This window comes from Nelumbo nucifera, chromosome 7 (genome assembly GCF_055504915.1).
Source record: "Nelumbo nucifera cultivar China Antique chromosome 7, China Antique-T2T, whole genome shotgun sequence".
NCBI classification, from domain to species: domain Eukaryota; kingdom Viridiplantae; phylum Streptophyta; class Magnoliopsida; order Proteales; family Nelumbonaceae; genus Nelumbo; species Nelumbo nucifera.
The window spans coordinates 49207373-49227432 of record NC_142655.1 but is presented as its reverse complement, the minus strand read 5'-3'; the positions used below and the strand labels follow the sequence as shown (position 1 = coordinate 49227432).

At 33.2% G+C, this 20060-nt stretch overlaps 1 protein-coding gene across 4 annotated transcripts; it reads right to left on the bottom strand.

The window, feature by feature from the left end:
* Positions 1-7347: 7347 nt before the first annotated feature.
* LOC104608101 (uncharacterized) lies at positions 7348-15698 on the bottom strand. Of its 4 annotated transcripts, XM_088891085.1 has the most exons (6): positions 15559-15698; positions 15244-15476; positions 14974-15059; positions 13734-13906; positions 11845-11968; positions 7348-7696 (listed from the first exon to the last, which is right to left on the bottom strand). In XM_088891085.1, the coding sequence occupies exons 2-6, from the start codon at positions 15365-15367 to the stop codon at positions 7442-7444; spliced, it is 762 nt and encodes a 253-aa protein (XP_088747211.1). In that variant the 5' UTR covers positions 15368-15476; positions 15559-15698; the 3' UTR covers positions 7348-7441. The 4 variants fall into 4 exon arrangements, with proteins under 4 accessions (XP_088747211.1, XP_088747212.1, XP_010272283.1 ...); XM_088891086.1 differs by having other exon boundaries at positions 13734-13903; positions 15244-15633; XM_010273981.2 differs by having other exon boundaries at positions 14974-15050; positions 15244-15631.
* Positions 15699-20060: the final 4362 nt, after the last annotated feature.

Genomic DNA, 20060 nt, shown 5'->3' with positions numbered 1-20060 from the left:
AGTTTCCTCGGGATGGGAGAAATTTAGGGATTCTATATTCTAGATGGGGAGGGGAGTGGGTGCCCCACCCTAAACCTGCCCCCGCCACCGGGGACAAGGTGGGGATAGGGCAGAGTATCTTGACTACAAGGCAAGGATAGAGAGGGAATACCCCACCTTGAGCTTGTTCCACTGTTATTCCTAATTCAGACCGAGTTTTTTATGTGGAGAATCTTGGATATCTATATATTAGTCTTTTCCTAACTTGTTGGGTTCTTGTATTTTGGATGGAAGATTCAAATACAGGAATCTTGGATTCCATCCCTTTTGTAACATTTTGTCTTTATTGATTTTTGTTTTTTGTTTTCTTGTAACCTCTTGAAGTATGTGAAGGCCTCTTGTCTCACATTACTTGGGAATAGAGGTGGACTTGATTATATTACTAAACAAGTATTCACATGCTTGTTGGGGGTGGGGGCGGTGGGGGGGGGGGGGGGGGGGGGGGGGTGGGGTCCTTTTCACCTGCGCACACTGAGCTGGGCCAAATGGTGATGTGAGTTTGTATGTGTGCCACACCATATTCTTTTCTATTTTGACCATTTGTTTCAAATTTAATTTGACTTAATTGCTTGACCATTTATTTTTCTATTCAAACATTTTCTCTGTGTCTTTTGGAGTCCTTGTGTCTCTTCCATTGGAGAGACATCTCTTTGTAAGGACACTTTTGTGACCATTTGGGTGACTTAGAATCCTCTATAAATAGAATTTAATTAGCCTGGTGGTACAAAATAACACCAACCACATTCTTCTCTGTCCACCGTCTTTCAACATCTTTGAGCATCTTCTATTAGTGATTTGTGGAGGACTAGTAAGTGAGTGCATGCCTACTAAAAGCTTGTAGGCTATTCCATACCCGACTGCACCGTAGGTAAAGGTGTAAATCGGGCCGTGCCGCCCATGGCTTGGCACGAACTTGGACCGGCCCAACATGACAGTCCGTGGGCCATGCTAGGCCCCGACATGATCATGCGGGTGTGTTGGGCCTAGGGTTTTAGGTCTACGGGCCAGTACGGCAGCCCGTAGCACGGCCCGACACAACCCATATATATTATTTATATATATTTTATATAATATTATATAAATTATAATTATATAATAATATATAGTATATAATATTTTTTTTAATTTTATTATACTAATTTATTTAATTATTGTTCATAAGCAATTGTATACACGAAATTCATATAAAATTAAAATTTTAAGTTTTTTTGTCAATTTTTTTAAATAAATAGCTTTAACCCGATGCATGACCCGACTTGGCCCAAGGCTCGGCCTATGGGCCAATCCGGCCCGTGGCATGGGCCTGGATTGTGGACTGACCCCCAAACTTTTCACCGAGAAGGGCAGCACCCGCGGGTTATGCCGTACTGGCCCAACACAGCCCACTTTACACCTCTGATCCGTAGGAGGCAAATAAGATTTTAAGTTCCATTTTCCCTTCTCATTACTATTTTTACAATATAACTAGATAGAGACTATTGACCATTTCAGGATTTGGCTGAGATCACAAATGGGTTTTTGGTTGGCTGGAGACACAAATCTTTCTTTGTTCGTGAGATCACAAATGGGTCTTTGTTCGTGATTTGGCTGAGGTCACAAATGGGTTTCTATTGCAAGGGTGAATGTGATGAGTCAGGGTAATAAATTCAATGGAGAATTTCCCCAACCTTCATGTACCTTCATGTACGTATTGCAAGGGTGAATGTGCTGCTTTTGATGATAGAACAGGCTTCCTTGCTGCTTCATCCCTGTCCCTAAAGCCGATGTTTCTTGTTGTTGTTGAAGCTCAGGCTGTATTAATTGGGTTACGACCGGCCAAATTCTTAGGCTATGTTTGGTTGCAATGCGAATTTATTTACATTGGTGTAATATTATAGTAGTGTAAATGATTTCCGTGTAAATTATGATTTATTTTTATCTTAAAATTTACCTTATTTATTTTATTGCATTAAAAATGAAATTAAAATAAAACCTGAGAAACAAAATACAGTAAAACCTAAAATAAAATTAAGCCAAAATCTTTTTATATGCACTCCCATGCATTTGTACTAGTGCAAATAAAATTACATTGCAACCAAACACAGCCTTAGGGGTGGATAATGTCACTCTGAAATCAGACTGTTTGAACTTATAATAAACATTGTTTCCCCAACTCCAAGTATCCCTCCTCCGAGTGACATTTGGCCAGTTCTTATTGTTATATTGATTGAAGGAAAATGGTTTAAAAATATTTCTTTTTCTCTTGTAAACAGGAGCCAAACAAGAATATTTCTAATTTTCTGGCTACTCAATTGTGAAAGGGACAATGGCTTGTGGTGCCTCCCACTTGGCTTTCGGTTTTGATCCAAAACTCTGGTGTATTGAAACCTGTTTCTGTTTAATAAAATATTTCTTTTGTTTGCCAAGAAAAAGTATATCCCAATTTATTTCTTAAGGTTGTCTTTTTCATATACTCTTTGCATTTCTGATATTTTGAACTTTACATGCAGCTAAATCCAATAGGGATGAATGATAAAAATCAGCCACAAGATCCTTCCACGTGGCAAAAATTGGTGGATTAATTCATACAGGGAAGCTCCCTACTTTTACCTAACTATTCCATGTACATGGATGTTAAGAGAAGATCTCTGAACACCACATGCTTCTGCAATGTGGAAGGAACCTGTGGTTTTCAATGGATCAAATCAGCTCCCCCCCACCCCCACCCACAAGATTGTCCCCACAACGTCTCATAATACATCTTTGCCCTGTATTGGAAACATTTTCTGATAATGACATCATCATTTTTGGTATTATCATTGGGAGATGCTTTCAATACATGGCGGGAATATGCTGTGGGATGTTGTGGGAGCTGATTTGAACTCGAAGGGAATTCAAATCAGCCTCCCACAAGATTGTGCCCCACAATGTCCCACAGCACATCCCCGTTATGTATTAAGAACATTTCCAGATGATGATATCATCATTTTAGACACTATCATTAGAAGATGTTTTCAATACATGACAAGAATGTGCTGTGGGACGTTGTGGGGCACAGTCTTGTGGGGGGCTGATTGGATCTCGAAGGGAGAAGGCAGAAAGAATGCTGAGAGGTTAGGGATTATCGGTTGCATGAGATTCTAATTTTTTTTGTGGTTTTACCAAAATAACCCCTTTTACACATGGATGAAGTCGCACACGTGTTAGGTTTTTTAAATCGGCACCTAGGAAAAACACGTACGTTTCTCAATTCCCTGTTCTTGAAAAATGAGGAAGTATGTTGGGAACAAGTTATTTCATGTGTTATTTTCATACCAAACGTATTCTTGTTTCATAGATAAATGTTCCCATGGAATGATGCCAAATAGGGTCTTAAGGCTGTATTTGGTTTGAAGGAAAAAAAATAAAGAAAAGAAGAGAAACCTTTACAAAACTTGTATAAATTTCCCTACCTCTCCCTACTTTTTCCCTCAAACCAAACATAACCTAAGTAGATATTTATTTCTACCAAAAAAAGGTGGTTGATCTGATAAAAACGCATTAAGGAAAGCTTTTGAAATTTAATTGAAAAAGAAATAATCATTGTGACAAAGTAATTTGACAGGAAATAACTTAGGTTGTTTAATGTATGCCACCATTTTGGGTAATAGACTGATATTTGGATCAAAACTTATGAACTTTTGGAAAATATGAAAGTGAGAATTCTTATGTAATCAGTACCGATTTGAATTTTTTTTTTTTTTTACCAGAAGACAAGTAATGTTTTAATTTATTAAAGAATATAGTGACAATAATACCTCTGATACCGGAATAGGTGTGTTTGGAAAAGACAAGTCGGTTTGATTTTTCGGAATAGGTGTCCAAATTAGCAGGCAGAGTAACTTTGTTACAAGGGATTGGATGGAAGCTACCGAATGGTAAATCTATTCATTTTTGTATAAGTGGGTTGGGAATTCCACTATAGGCAATAGTATGAGGACAGTCCAAGAGGAGCAAAATTGTATGGTTAGTGATTTTATTAAGGCTGTGTTTGGAAACGATAAAAATAAGTGTGAATGCAAATATGTCGGGTGTAAAACGCTCTATATAAATTATAAAATTGGCTTAGTTTTGCACTGCCAAATTTATTTTCTTACCAAATAGATTTTAGCTGTAATGGATGCAAACAGGAATTTCAATAAAGCATATGCCTTTTTTTATCAAAAGCCCGCTTGAATGCAAATTTACTTTTTTTTTATTGATGTATTTTTACATCTTATTATTAAAGTAAATATGCATTGAAAAATTTGTTTTCTGTCATTTGTCAATACAAAAATGTAATGTTGCTAAACACAGGCAAAAATGAACCAGAGTGCAAATTTATCCTGAACTGTGATTTATTCTCCATTTGCATTGTTTCTAAATGCAGCCTAATGATTAAAAAATGTGGAACAAGGAAAAATAATTCTAGAGAAAGTTCCTCCTGCCTTGTGGGAAAAAAATTCGTTTGGTTCCAATTCCATCCATGATGAGAATGGTACACTTAGTTGGAAGCCTAACCCAAGGGGAATTACTCCATTAAATCAGCATATAATCAATCTTATGGAGGTGAACTTGGACCAAAATAATATTGATACTAGGCTGCTGCGTGTGTGGAAATTGGGCAAGATTTTAACTAAGCTGAGACTTAAAGGTGGGGTATGCCAACTATCCATTCTGTGGAGCTGAAGAGGATGTTAGCCACCTCTTTTTTTCATTGTGAGGAATCGTGGCAAGTTTGGATGGTTATTCGGTGGAAGATATTAGGGCACATTAGGGATCGTTCGCTTTTTGGTAAGTTATTTGGGTAAATGCAATTATCTTGATAAGTTTTTTTTAGGAAACACTTATTCAGGTAAGTGCATTTACCCATGTTCTTTTATTTCATAGACAAATAAGATAATGACCATTTTAGCCATAGAAATCCATTATTAAAAGGGGCATTTTTGTCCCATTCAAGTGTTGGCAACTTTTTCCTATGTGGGAAAGTGATTTACCCACTTACAAGATGGGTATCACTTTCCTGAATAAGTGATGCTATGCAAGAAAATGAACTATCTCTGATCCCCACATAAAATTGAAAAAAAAAGCATGAGATTCTTGGTCAACGAAAACCAAAATCCCATTGACCAACTTTCCCTCTCTCCAAATCCAAAATAACGCCCCCCTAGAAAGTGGTGCCATTAAGATTAATTTGATGCATCTCCGAGAATAAATGGAAGATGTGCAATGATGTACGTGTTATATTGATGATAAGATTATGTGGGTTAGTTATAAGGATATAAGAGAACGTTTAATAAATGTAGCTGAAGCTTGGATTGCCTTGGAAGGCTCACACTGTTGCTGCTAGGTTTCCTCACTTAAAGTTCATCATCGAAGGATGGATATTCAAGTATCATTAACAGCTTGTGTGGTCATGTGGATCCGTGTTGAAACGTCAGAAATTTCATTCATTCATGAATGTCAGAGAAGCGAATTTCACCGAGGATCTATTGGCCAATTTGGGTCGTGGGATTAATATCTCCGGTTCTAATTTGTTTGATTCTAAATTGCTTTATATTTGTTTTTTTTATGCATGGGGGCATTTAAGCAAGCATCACTCTGCCTTTTAAACTTTTCCTTCCTATCAAACAACAAAATGTAAAAATAAAAAGAAAGGCCTATTCTGACAACATAATACACCTAACCTAATATTAACAACATATTATTAAAGTAATACAAAATAATATATTATTACAAAAATATTATGATTACACTTAAATAATAATAATAAATAATAATGATAATAATAATAATAATAATAATAATAATAATAACAATAATAATAAGAAAAATAAAATATTAGAAAAGTAATAACAAAATAATAATAGATTATAAAATATTCGTAAATTAACAATAATATAGTAAGATATTAATTATTAAATACTAATAAAATAATAATTATTTAAAAAATTGTAATAAAATATTACTAAAATAATAAAATAGTAATATATTAATAAAATAATAATAAATTAAGAAGAAATACTATGATGATGATGATGACGATGACGGCAATACCAATCATCATCATCATCCTTGCCTTAACTGAATGCAGTTAGCTACATGAATTTGCCAATTTGTTCTATTTAAACCCATATCCACTTATAACAGATCACTTCTTCTATCTAGACCTGGTGGTGGTCTTCTATGCATGTGACCAAATTATCTTAGTATACTCTATATCATTTTATCACTTATTGGAGCTACTCCTAGGTTCCTATGGATGGTTATCGATCCTTTCTAGTTTTTTCACTCATCCTTCTTAGCATTTGCATTTCTATCACACTTATTTTTTGAACATATTTCTTGACTACACAACACTTTGTTCCACACAACATAACTGACCTAACAACTGTTTTATAAACATTTTATTTTAATTTAAGTGGTATTCATCTATCACACAAAAGTCCAGATGCACCTCTTCATTTTGCCCAACTTACTTTAATTCTTTGGGTGACATCCTCAATCTCTCCCTTGTTATCAATTATTGAACCAAGGTATTGGAAATAGTGACGTTGAGTTATCTCTTGATCTCCAATCCTAAGTGTATCTTGATTTACACTCCTAGTGTTTCTAAATTTATATGTCATATACTTTGTTTAAGTCTTATTTTAAAACCTCTTATTTCCACAGCGTTTGTCCATAAGCTTAATTTTGCATTTAATTCATCATTAGTTTCATCAGTTAAAAAAATGTCATCTAGAAACAACATGCTCTATGAAACTTCTTCCTAAATATGTTTAGTCAATTCATATAATAATAATAATAATAATAAAACCAAAAAATTTGCTTGATTCTTATTTTGGCTTCTAGATGAACCAAATAACAATAATTGGAATATGACTGATTATTCCCATCTAAACCAAATAGGCATTGGGAATAGGTGATTTTGATTCTAATTCTATGGGATTTTAATTCTGATCTTGATTGCGAACCAAATGCCATTTTTAATTTAACCCATTAAGGGTGATCCTAATTCCATCCTTCAAGTAATTTTAAATTAATTTTATTCATAAAGTATAATATCAAAAGTCGTTTTTAATTAATTTTATAATTAATACTTGTATAATATTTTGATCATTTTTAGCTTAATTTATTTCTACTATTCAATATGTTTTCCGTCCCAGTTTGATTTGAATTTGACATAAATCCAATGGATAAGATATTCGAATATAAGCGAATCAAATTTGGATCCATCCATATATGATTTGATTTGATCCATTTGATCGCCCTATCCAAACTTGACCCAACTGCCACTTCTACTTTGGAGTATCTCCAACAAGTGCTAATAGAAAAGTTTATTAAGAGAACCAGCAGAAGCTTTAACATGACTCTCAAGAACATTTTATTTTGTTTCTCCATTGGGTTAGGAGATGGAAGATGAGATGGTTAGCTCTAGGTTTAAATCACTTTCCTTGAAACAGTTGAAGTGTATGTTGCCTGTCTCATCTGCTTTTCTGTTAGTCTGAGAGGAATAATTGTCTAAGTGCCATCGCTCTTCCTCCCTCTGAATTTTCCCAAGTGGGGCAGTGTAGGATAGTGACAGCTCACAACTTTTACTTGGACGACTAAAAAAATCTTCTTTCTTCCATACTCCATCAAGAGAGCTTGCTAGTGTAGGCTGCCATAAAATTATATATATTAGGAGCATTCATAAGAAAGGAAGCACAAATATATTCTTTTAGGAGATATCTCAAGCCTCCTACAAATTGTGCAAGTAAACACTATTCACTCGGATGAAGTATCCTTTTGCAATGCCCCAAAGTCTCAAATATTTTAGGCTATGCAAATAGAGTGTAAATCTCAGTTCAGGGTAAATTTGCACTTTGGTTCATTTTTACTTGTCTTTGACAACATTACATTTATTCATTGACAAATGACAGACCAATGCATATTTACATTGATAATAAGATGTAAAAGTACATCAATAAAAGAGAAGTAAATTTGCATTCAAGTGGGCTTTTGATAAAAAAAAAAACATATGCTTTATTGAAATTCATGTTTGCATCCATTACAGCTCAAAGTCTGTTTGGTGAAAAGATAAATTTGTCAGTGCAAAATTAACCCAACTTTGCAATTTAAATGAATCGTTTTACATTCTACATATTTACATTCACACTTGTTTGCATCGTTTCCAAATGCAGCCTTAATGAATAACTTTGCAAACTACTTGAAAACTTCTGAATTATGTCCTGATTATAATTGGATTATGACTAGTTTTTGTTGTTTCAAACCTATTCAGAATCAAACCAATAAGATATAAAAATCTCCTAGTTTTATTTGCTGTAATTTTTGTTATATTTTATGTCTAAAAGGGAAAATTTTGTAAACAAGTATAAAAGACATTTTTGGTTAAAGCTTAAAAACACTTGTTTTATCAACATATAAACAGTTTACTATTTAATTTATTGTCATTTTATTATTATATTATCAAAAATGAAGTTTCAGCTGTTATATATGATAGGTAAATCAAGTATAATCGGGATAATCGAGTCAATCTAATTATCCCAATTGATAATTGGTTTAGTTCTGGATTTATTTTTTAGAACTGATAAAAAAATGATTCGGGACTGGTCCACCCTGTCCCAAACCAGACCAGCTGATCCATTGACAGCTCTACCCAAAAAAATATTTGTTTCATAATACAACAGTTTGTTTAGGTAAATGGTCTCTCGTTAGAAACAGGTTGAAAGATAATCAGACGTCAATATCTTTGGTCTCAATCATATATAACATTACTTAATTCAAGTCCCAATCTTGAGAAAGCATGATTCATTGAAGTTGCAACTTAGATGTACATTGTTAGAGGAGTCATAACATCTCAGAAATAATGGCAGGAAAACTAAACATTCTTGTCAGTTGATGAAGTCCAAGGTGTACCTTGTCAGCAAGGTCTTATTAGCCCATTGTAATAAAAACTGGTTTAATATAATATACTCAAAAGGTCCATAAACACCTTTCACAAGGATGGACAAGGGCAAGGTGCTTCCGAAAGATGCCACAATAATACAAGAGGTGAAGTGTCATATCTAGGAATCCAAAAGCATGGGACTCTGATGCCACAGATGGGGGAAGGTATCAAAGAAGAAAAAGAAATAGAGGGGGAGAAAGCTGTTTCGATTCTCACCAAACAGCATGTATTGGTAGGGGTGTAAACGGATCGAATTAGAAATGGATCAGGCAATGTTCGAATTCAAATCTGATATTCGAATTTAATTTGATATTCGGCGGATATTGAAAATTAATATCTGAATTTGAATCTGATTAAATATTCAAATATTCGATTCGATTCAAATTTGATTTATTAATTATTTTAGATAATTAATAAATATATAAAATTATTTATATAATTTAGTTATTATATAAAATATTTATATATTACATATAAGAATTAAATAATCGATCAAATTTGGATACTTATTAAATCGAATCAGGTCATATTCGAATTCAAATCCGATTAACTATTTGGTATGAATAGGATATCTGAATTTGACCGATTAAATATTCAAATTATCCGAATTTGATTCGATTAAGTCGGATATCGAATTCGAAATCGGATTTTCAAATACCATTGACACCCTATGTATTGGCATCTTTCACACATGGGCTTTCTCCACCATTTGTGGCTTGGTAAGTCTCTTTATCATTATAGTCATCAATTCTCTAAATAAGGCTCTTTTCCTCTATATATATAGAGGATGAAAGTGAAACCCACAAATCATGGGCCCAAAGGCCCCAAACCAATGGTCGAAACCACTTTCAACCATAGAGGATGAAACCCACAAACCATTATGTGGGTATAAGGGTGGATTCGAGCCGAGTAAAGCCGAATAGTACAAGGCTCGAGCTCGGCTCGCCAAGGTAGTAAAAGGTTTGAACTAGAACCTTGAGCTCACGCTTGACTCGAGTCAAAAACTCGTAAACTCGAGCTCGATTTGAGAAAAAATGTTTTATAAAAATAAAAAATTATATATAAAAAATATTTATTATTTTATATTTAAAAAATTAAGAATTATAATATATATATATATAAGAGCTCTATTAGGCTCGAGCTTGACTTGAAGCTCAGTTGTAGCAGATCCAGTGTCAAATCCCACAAAAAAAAGTAATAATGTCACCCTCATTGCAAAATGCAAAATAAGCCTTAAGCACCCTTCCCACTTTTCTTCTCCATGGGTGTTTATACACCAGACCAAGCACCACAAATACATGCACAGCAGCACAAGCAAAAATTGTGGTTTAGGAGCGGCATAACTTATTAGACCTCTCAAGGTTTCCTTAAGCAACATGAGACAAATTATCAAGGGAAATTGATCAAGTCAACAAGGCTTAAAGTGTTTTAACACAAGAAGAGAGGACTCCTCTTTGAGTTCTATTAAGAACAAGTTAAAAGCTTTTAAAGAGAGTTTCGTTTGAACACGTTTATCTCAGTTTGTTTGCAAATAGGTAGAGCATAACTTGTGGTTTACTTTTACTTCAGAGATTTGACTTTGTCTTATTTGTTTGACAAGCAAAACAGGAAGAAAAATGCAGTCTCCACCTTATATAGAGGTAGGAGAGTTATATTTATTTGATAGTGAGGTAGAAAGTAAGAATGATATTGTTCCCCCTTATAAAAGAGAGAATTGAGGTAGGAGGAAGGTGGTACAAATTTTGCTTAAGCTTTTGAGATGCAAAATTTGCACTGCTAGTGAATGCCAATGAGATAAAAAATGAAAATTTTGTATTAAATAGGACTACAAATCATAATTACAAAATAGATGCACAATTGAACTGGGTACAAAATTTGTGTAATATATATTGTATGTCATGTTGTCTACATAACCAATAACTCAATGGTGTGTGGAGTTTTTTCATCGAGGTAAGTTTTTGCTTGTGAACTTAATTAGGGCTATGGGAAAGAATAAAAAAAGAGCTAACAATAAGTGTTTTGAGCATTTGGTAGGACTTGCTTTGAAAGTACAAACCCTAAAGCTTATACAAATTCAATCTATGTTATTGAAGATTTGTTTCTATTTTTATTTACTATTTTGTATTTATTGGAGTACCCTCTAGTCAGAGTTTGTTTTTGAGGAAAATTACAGATAGCCACCCTGTACTTAGAGGGTGGCAAGCTTAGACCCCTGAGCTTTGTTTAGCAACATAGATCCCTATGAACTTTGCCCCCTGACCCAATAATGGAGTTGATAGTAAAACTAAAATTACTAAATTTTCTATTCAAGATTCTATGGATTGACAGCAACAGATATCAAATGATGAAAATAACCATTCTAAAGAAAGTTGAGAAACATGTGAGGGTTAGGATTTTAGAAGAAAAACTAGTTAAGTTACATGGGCAAAATGGTCTCGTAAATTAGTATGAGGTTAATATAGTGTTTTAGAATTGTTTGAGGAAATATTCCATGAAGTTAAAAAAGTTGGGGAGGGGTAAGTGTCACTATCCCTTAGGTGCAGGGTGATTGTTTGTAATTTGCCCTTATTATTTTTTTAATATTTTGCAAAGAGACCTGTTTTGTGTTCATTTCATATTTATTTCATTATTTATTTGAGTTCGACTATGATATGGAAAAGATTGATATCCAAAATGCAAATCAGGTGTTATTTATCAAAATTCATGTTTGGATTTTGATTGGTCAAAACTCTTTGCATACCCTATTTTTTCGGCATCATAGATATTCCCTATTTATTTTCATATCCAATAAAATCCCAATATTTTTTTTTTCCGGTAAAGATGACGTACCAAACTTGCTTCAATTATCATTTCTTTACCTGATTTTCATAGCTCTCTGCATTATCTCTCGTCTGTGGGAAGTCATAGCTTTTTCTCCAAAATGCTTCATGTACACAATCTCCCATCTTAAATTCACATTCTCTTACTTCATCCCATAATGTCCTGATGATCCAGAAGCATATCCCTTATTAGAAAAGAAAAAAAAAATCTAAAAATACAGAGATATTCCAAGTGGAGAAAAGCAGAGAAAATAAAAATCTAAATAACAGATTTAGCAGGTTATAACAGTTTCTTGAAAACCATACCCATTTAGCAGTCTACACAATCTAAATTCCACTTTAAACTAATGTTTTGTTTGGTTTGAAGTAAAAAGTAGGGAAAGGAAGGGAAAGATAACCTTTACACACCTTGCATAGGTTTCCCTATCTTTTCTTTCAAACCAAATATAACCTAAAGGTAAATCTATTATGCAAGAAAGATTCCAGAAAGGTATGATGCCGGAAGAGGTTTGATCAATCAAAAACCCTATGAGTTTCGATGAAACCACCTGGTTCGTTACCACTTTTATGATATCTTGGTTATATGTTTTGCACTGGTATAAATGCATAGGAGTGCAAATTGGCTGAGAGTAAATTTTGGTTTACTTTTGCTTGATGATTGACTTTCTTTTGTTTGCTTTTGAGGAGTAAAAAGAAAAGTAAAATTATGTGGTCTCCACTTCAATAAAAAAAAGAGAGGAGGAAGGTTGTTTGTTTGGGTGTAACAAAATAACAGCTAAAAAGATGTGGTCCTCACTAGTGCTGCAGTAATATGATCCAATCCAGTGATATCCACATTCAATCTGCTTATCTTATCTTTGGATCTGAATTCGATCCAAAATCTGATATATTGGGATTGGATCAGATTTGGATTTAATATGCATCTGCCTTATGTGTTTAAAATGACAAAAAAAATAAAAAATAAAAAGTTCTAAGAAAATTGATTACTTTTAACTACTTATACATGTATAATAAATATATATAAATATTAAATATTAAATTTATTAGTTGTAAATTTTATAATTGTATATGTATGATATCTATATATACACATAATTATACTACATACATTAATAATTTTTATTTAGATTCGAAATTTAATTTGATTAGATGGTGCTAAATTTGCATCCCATCCAATTATTAATTGGATAAAAGTTCTAACATTAAAATCCAGTCAATTGGATTGAATGCTGAATTGGGTATTAGGATTTTGAAGTCCATTGATAGCCCTAACCCCCACTTTATATGAGAGAAAGTCAAGGTAGAAAGAAGGTGGTATGAATTTTCTCAGTTTTGGAATGCAAAATTTGCATTGTCAAAGAGAGCAAATGCAACAAGAAGTGCAAATTTTGTATTAGGTATAGGAGTACAAATCACATCACACTTATGAATAAGGATGATATGAGGCCTGAAAAGCCTAGCATGCATGTAATTGTTTTCACAAATTCAAATATGTTTATATTTAAATTTTTAAAAAAGTAGTTCTATTAACTTGGGCCCAGATGTAAAATTTGTATCGGATTCAAATTTGTACAAATCTAATTCAGATTTGCACTGCAAACAAAAAGAGCCTTTAATCAAATTAAAGTTATAACTTTCCATCTTCTGTATTGAAAAGTAAAATTTGTACTCTCTCCATCTGATCATTTGGGTTTATCTTTAGTTTTCTAGATGGGGTTAATAATTCTGTCCATACAATTTTAAATATTTTAATGTAAAATAGCTTGATGAAATGATCTAGAACCATTTGGCATTTTCTTTTTGGAATTTTATAGAAAAATTAAACAGTTTATGTACTGACGGGACAAAGGAAATGCTGCATGCAGAACATCATAAACAATTTAATGGAACTAATTAAAACAAATAAATGATAGTTAAAACATGCATACTTATGTGGGGAGCAACTGTGGGTACACACAGAGATCCAATGGGTGTTTTCTTTAACACTGGATGGATAAAAGATGTTCATATCATTCAAGTATTTCCTTTCTTGATCTTGTAAACCTTTTCCAGATAGAAGAGCTTCAATATTTTTGCTGCAATTGCCGCTCCTGTACATCTGCTGATTGGAAAGAAGCTCTACAAGTAAGATAATAAGGCAATCAATATAACCAGCATCAAAATAGTATTGTTAAACTCCTCAGGTCTTGGACCAAATATAATTTTAATAAATATAAATGAAACCATTTTATTTAATTTTTTTTATTTTTTGTTCTAATGATATAAAATGAGAGAAATTAGACTTAATTAATAAGTGATCTATTATTGCATATTGAATAGAAGAAGACATGGGTTAAAGTAATAATGAAATAATTTAAGTATTCATAATTTAACAATGGATATGACATTAAAAAGAATAAAGGGCAAAACAGGAGATGACCCATAATTGAGATAAGACTTGGATGATGATGATTTTAATTTCTTTATTTTTTGCTATTCTTCTGAACATTTGAGATTAGTGCCATGAATTTAATTCTGAACTTTTGGCCCATATTTGGCTTCCTAAGATGACCTTGCATCTTCGGTACTGTGAGATCCAAATATCAAGTCATTTCAGCATTTGAGCATTGATCAAACAACTGGCCTGCTGATAAATCTTATTAGTTTTCTTCTTTTATAAATCTCTACCGATTTATGTGGATCCAAGTTACAAAACTTTTCTATAGTGGCTATTGAATTGAAATGTGAAAGGAAAGGGACTGAAAAGAAGGCTTGATACTATTTGGAGTACTGCTTCAAATTAATGAACTGCCGACATGAACTGATTTTTAACACGTTGTTCAATTTTATTGCTTGTCATCTCTGATCTAGATCTCTTTCTCTGCACTCAAAAGGAAACATCTTTTTCTTTTAAAAACAAAAAGATGGGAAAGAACACTCCAGACGGATTAAAATATTCTTTATTAATTGGATGGAGATAATACAATCTAAGCAGCTGAGTTGTTCATCAAATATTATATATATAATTAAAAGCTTGAATTTTCCACCATTATCATCATATGGGATTGAAATAATTAGGTGTCTGCAAAACCTGAGGTATTATTATAATGCTTTTAGTAAATTCGATAGTATTCCTAAGAATCCAAAATTCCTTTTTTTCTTTCTTTCAAGGAAACATGGTAATTGTACCTGAAGATGGCTCTTGACATGAGATATCATCAGTCCCTTTACGCTCATCAGTTGTAGAATACGCTTTGGCGTCGCTTCTGCAAAACCAGTTAACACACAGCATCAAGCAACCACGTTAGATTGATGCTTAAAATATTTAGTCCAGATTCTTTTTTCTTGGGCCATTTTTAATTTCTTGTTCTTCCTGTTTTCTCAACAGTTCTTTTAACTAGAAAAAAATTTGGGGGTAATAGCTAATTAATTAACAACGGCTCTGCAACTGGAACTTACTGTGTTTTCCGCCGAGGTGATCGACGGCCGATACAAAGCGCTGGTGAAGCTCAGGTGTCCAGCGTAGTCTTGGAACATCAGATTTGCTGTAGTGTCTGACTCCAATTCTCTGAGAGCTCCTCATGTTTGTTCATCAGAGACGAGTATATTTCATTACGAGTCTATTTTGTATTATTAATGGGTTAAAGTTAGGCAGACCTTCCTTCAGAATGAAGACGCAGGTAGCTAGAAGCCTACAACCAAAAGAAGAAATGAAAATAGGCCGGGAGTCCAACACTATGGACTTTTGAGAGTAGATATCCAGTCAAAACATACCCTGGCAGCCTGCTGGCAGTGTGGCACACAACCAAAAAGTTGGGGAAATGAATTCCAGGTCTGAGACAAATCATGAGTCCGTCATAGACATCATGGAAGAGGGCGGAATTGTTTTATTATAAGATGTTGATTTACTTATTTTTTCGTAAGACCAAACTGCCATTTCCTTGTTCAGAAATTATATGAGCCTTTAAGTAGGGATGAGTAAATGGGTAGGCTTTACCTGGACCCGACTTTGAATTGGCCTTATATCGATCCTATCTGATCTCACCCAAGCCGTTCCAGGGTCTAGGAGTTTATCCTACCTGAACTGATCTTGGTTGGTCTTGATTAAACCGACCTTGGTGGAACCTACTCTGGAATTGAACTTATCTTAAAATAAATCTCAAAATACTTTTAGGGATGTGAAGATTTAAACCCAAGCACAAAGGCCATGGTTTCACTTGACCATTGAGTTACTTAAGTTATTTGATCATTTGTTTTTATTTTAATATTTGAATGTGTAGAATAAATAATGTAAAATGTAATATTTATAAGATTTAAATTTAAATTATATGTTTTGAACTATATAATAATAATCGACATATTAAGTTACTTGATTTAATCAATAAAAATAATATAAGTATTATACTATATATTATATTTATTGAAAATCAAATTTTTAAAGAACATGCTTATTTATTTTTTTCTTTTTTTTTTTGAAGAGGGGGGGGGGGGGGGGGGGGGGGTTCCACAGGTAGGCTCTAGAACCAACTCCAGAATCACCAAGGCCACAACCGACCTTCACAAGATAGGTTCTAGTTCCAAAAACTTGAAACTGGCCCCTATAGGGTAGGTTCTAGGTTCTGCCATGAAACTGAATCAAACCGACCCATGCTCACCCCTAAACACCCCAATGAAAACAATGATGGAAAGGGTAAAATTGTCCTTTCATTATTGAAGGAGTATTTTTCTCAACTATTAATTAATTTGGGAAATAACCATTTATCAAGATTCAATGATAGGGTTGTCCAATACCAAATCAAGCATTTCTCAAAATAAATCCAATGAATTAAAGGATAAAGTATGGGATTACAATTACATTGGCTCGGGTGTGTGTAATCTCTTCAAAATATTGCCTTTGAAGATTAAATTAAGATGAATACAAGTTATATTATTTGGGGCGTGTTCTGTTTTTGGATTTTGAGAGGGGGAAGTTGGTTCAAAATTCCATTGACCAAGAAACATATATTCTTTTATCAGATTTATGTGGGGATCAAGAAAAAATTATTTTCCTAATTTTCACATATCTGGGTAAGTGATACCCATATCCTAGATAAATAAATAACTTTCTCACTTGGGGGAAAGTTGTCAATACTTAAATGGAATAAAAATACCCCTTTTAGTAATAGATTTTTCTGACCAAAATGGTCATTACCTTATTTACATAAAAAATAAAAGAATATAAATAAATGCACTTGCCCAGATAAATAAGCAAATTTTGGTCTTATTTGCAGGCGGAGTGATTAACGAGTTCTATGCTCTGCTCTTGCACGTAACTGACTGCTACCTCCTCATTATGGGATGATGGAATTCCTTCCAATACATGCATGGTTCCGTACTGATTGAACCCTTTGGAAGATTCAATGAATGAGGATTGTTAGTTCAGACTATAGGAAGAGTCGATGAATCCTTAAAAAGTACTATTTGAAATTCTGATTATTAGGATATACCGACAAATGAGGCCGGGATGCTAATTTGCATTACTTTTTGAATCTGATGGTCTCTGTATTGGATTGGATTTTTGATTGCATGTGAATTGTGAAATGAGCTTCGATTCTTTAGCTCTGTTCGATTTATCCTCACAACCACCACGTACGACACCACCATCCCCACCACTGTCGTTATCATCATTATCGTCCAAACCAAAGAATTAAGCTTCATGCCTGGCCATGCCCATATTGTTGGATAAGACTTGAATGAATTTTGTTGCACCCTTCACCTGATCATCACCTCTATTGTTAGTAATTCTGCAACTTACAGGTGAAGTGAGGGAAACATCTAAATCACGACGAGATAGATTACCACACATATCCGATCTGTACATGAATGAGTTCTGGGTTTGAAACAGAAACAAACTGAACCGTTCAAGCTAAAAAGATTAAGCTGTTAGACGAGTTCTTGAATAGATGGGCCCACACTTTTGCACCTATTTCAAACAAACAAGATGAATGCAAAAACGGTTTAAATGTGAACCGTGTTTGTATTCATGAACCGAAAAATAGGTAAATATGTAGTGTACATATTTGTATTTGCATTGCAACACCAGCTTGATGAAATTTAATTAAATTACTAGCTCTCTCTCTCTCTCTATATATATATATATATATTAACTGGTCCGCTCCAGTATAAATGCGGATTCGATTCTTACCACCACTGATTTTTTTGGAATGAAGTTATTATGATGAATATCACCAAATATTTAAAAAATAAATAAATCCACAAAAAGATTAAAATCCATTAATTTCTGAAATCTATTTTCCTAAGGCTGTGTTTGAAAACGATGCATATGGAGTTTAAATCCTGCGATTCAAGATAAATTTGTATTCTGGTTCACTTTTACCTGTGTTTGACAACATTGCATTTATGCATTGACAAAAGATATGCAAATACATCAAGAAAAGAGAAGTAAATTTGCATTCAAATGGGCTTTTCATAAAAAAAAAAGTATATGCTTTATTGGAATTCGTATTTGCATCCATTACAGGTAAAAGTCTGTTTAGTAAGAGGATAAATTTGTCAATGCAAAATTAACCTAATTTTACAATTTATATAAACCATTTTACACTCTACATATTTGTAATTTATTGGAATTCGTTTCCAGATGCAGCCTAAAGAATGAACCCAAACGGTTAATTTAGAATATATGAGACTGCCCACATAGAGAAAGGAACCAGAAAGAACCTGGGATGTAACACATGTGGCTGTGAATTGGATAACAAATGAACCACAGCCACGGCCAGGCCGGCAGGCCCCCAAGTCAAGCTGTAGAATGTGGATTTGGGGAAAACACAAAGCTTTTTCTCTACAATGTCTAGCTTGTCAATAAAAGACGGTGCCTACTTTGTTGCCGTGTTCAACACACTCACTCTCCTTTGAATTTCAATGGCTGAGAAGAAAAAGCAATAAACCTTAGATTTTGGTGACAGGGAATAAATAACGACGTAATCAAACTTTGCTCACGGATTCAATAAGAGTGTATAAATTTCGTATCAATTTTTTTAGACTGCCAATATGAGTAAAAATGAGACAAAAAAGGGCAAATTTTATATCAAACAAAAGTATAAATTATAACTGAACCGAGTGCAAAATTTATATCCCTATATTGAATTCAAATTTATATGGCAAACAAACAGAACCTAAGCAACTACTGTTACATGTACATGGAGCAAAGTAAAATGTAGCTTGTAGGTTACCCACCAGAAGATGTACAAAGAAAAAGTGAAAAGTTGGTGATTGGTTGGAATATTCTAATTGCTAAGGTTATCTAAGAGATTGAATGAATGGGTCTGTAGAAAGATCGGCCCCTTAATGGTGGGTCCCACCCTCATGCACGTATGTCGCGTCAAGGGCTAAGCGCAATTTGTTGACCGTCACCGTACTGGGAAGCATTATACACACGGCACTAGTGCTGCTTTTTCTCACTGATTTAATGCATGTGACCTTTTGGGAATGAGAGATGGAATTGTATTACTGGTTAAAGACATTATTTCAATTTACAATTTAAAAGTAAAGATTCTTTAATAGATATATAGATTTGGTGAATGGATTGATAGATGGGCCTCTCCTTGATTTCCAATTAAAAAAAGATAAAGTCATCTTTACTAAATAACAAAGATAATCTTGGTAGCTGATAAAGGATTCTACTCTATCTACCATTGTCCTAACCTCTTTCATTAGGATAACATACATCTTTATAAAATTTCACTTTAATCGTATGTGGATTCCATTATGAGTTTATCTAGCAATTTAATGCAAATACTAGGAATGGCAATACATCGAGTTAAATGATAAATCCACCTTGTCATGTTAGGATTAGGTTTATAGATTTGTTCAAGTGTAGGGTTGGGTTAGAGTTTTGACTTTTAATTAGAGTTGGGTTGATCTATCTGTCTATCTATTTATTTATAATAAAATATTATAATAATTAAGCAAATAATAGTACTCTAATGAAATATTAATAAATTAAAAATAAAAAGCAAATATATTAATTCTTAAATACAATAATAATAATAATAATTCATGACATAATATTAAAATATTAATAAATTAGCAATAAAAAGCAAAGATATTATTTATGTAATAATAATCACAATAATAATTAAGTACAAATAAAATATTGATACAATATAATTAAATTAATAATAAAATAATAACATATTAATTATTAAATAATAATAAATTAATTTAAAAAAAATAAACAAAAATAATAGAATATTAATAAAAATAAAAATAAAATAGTA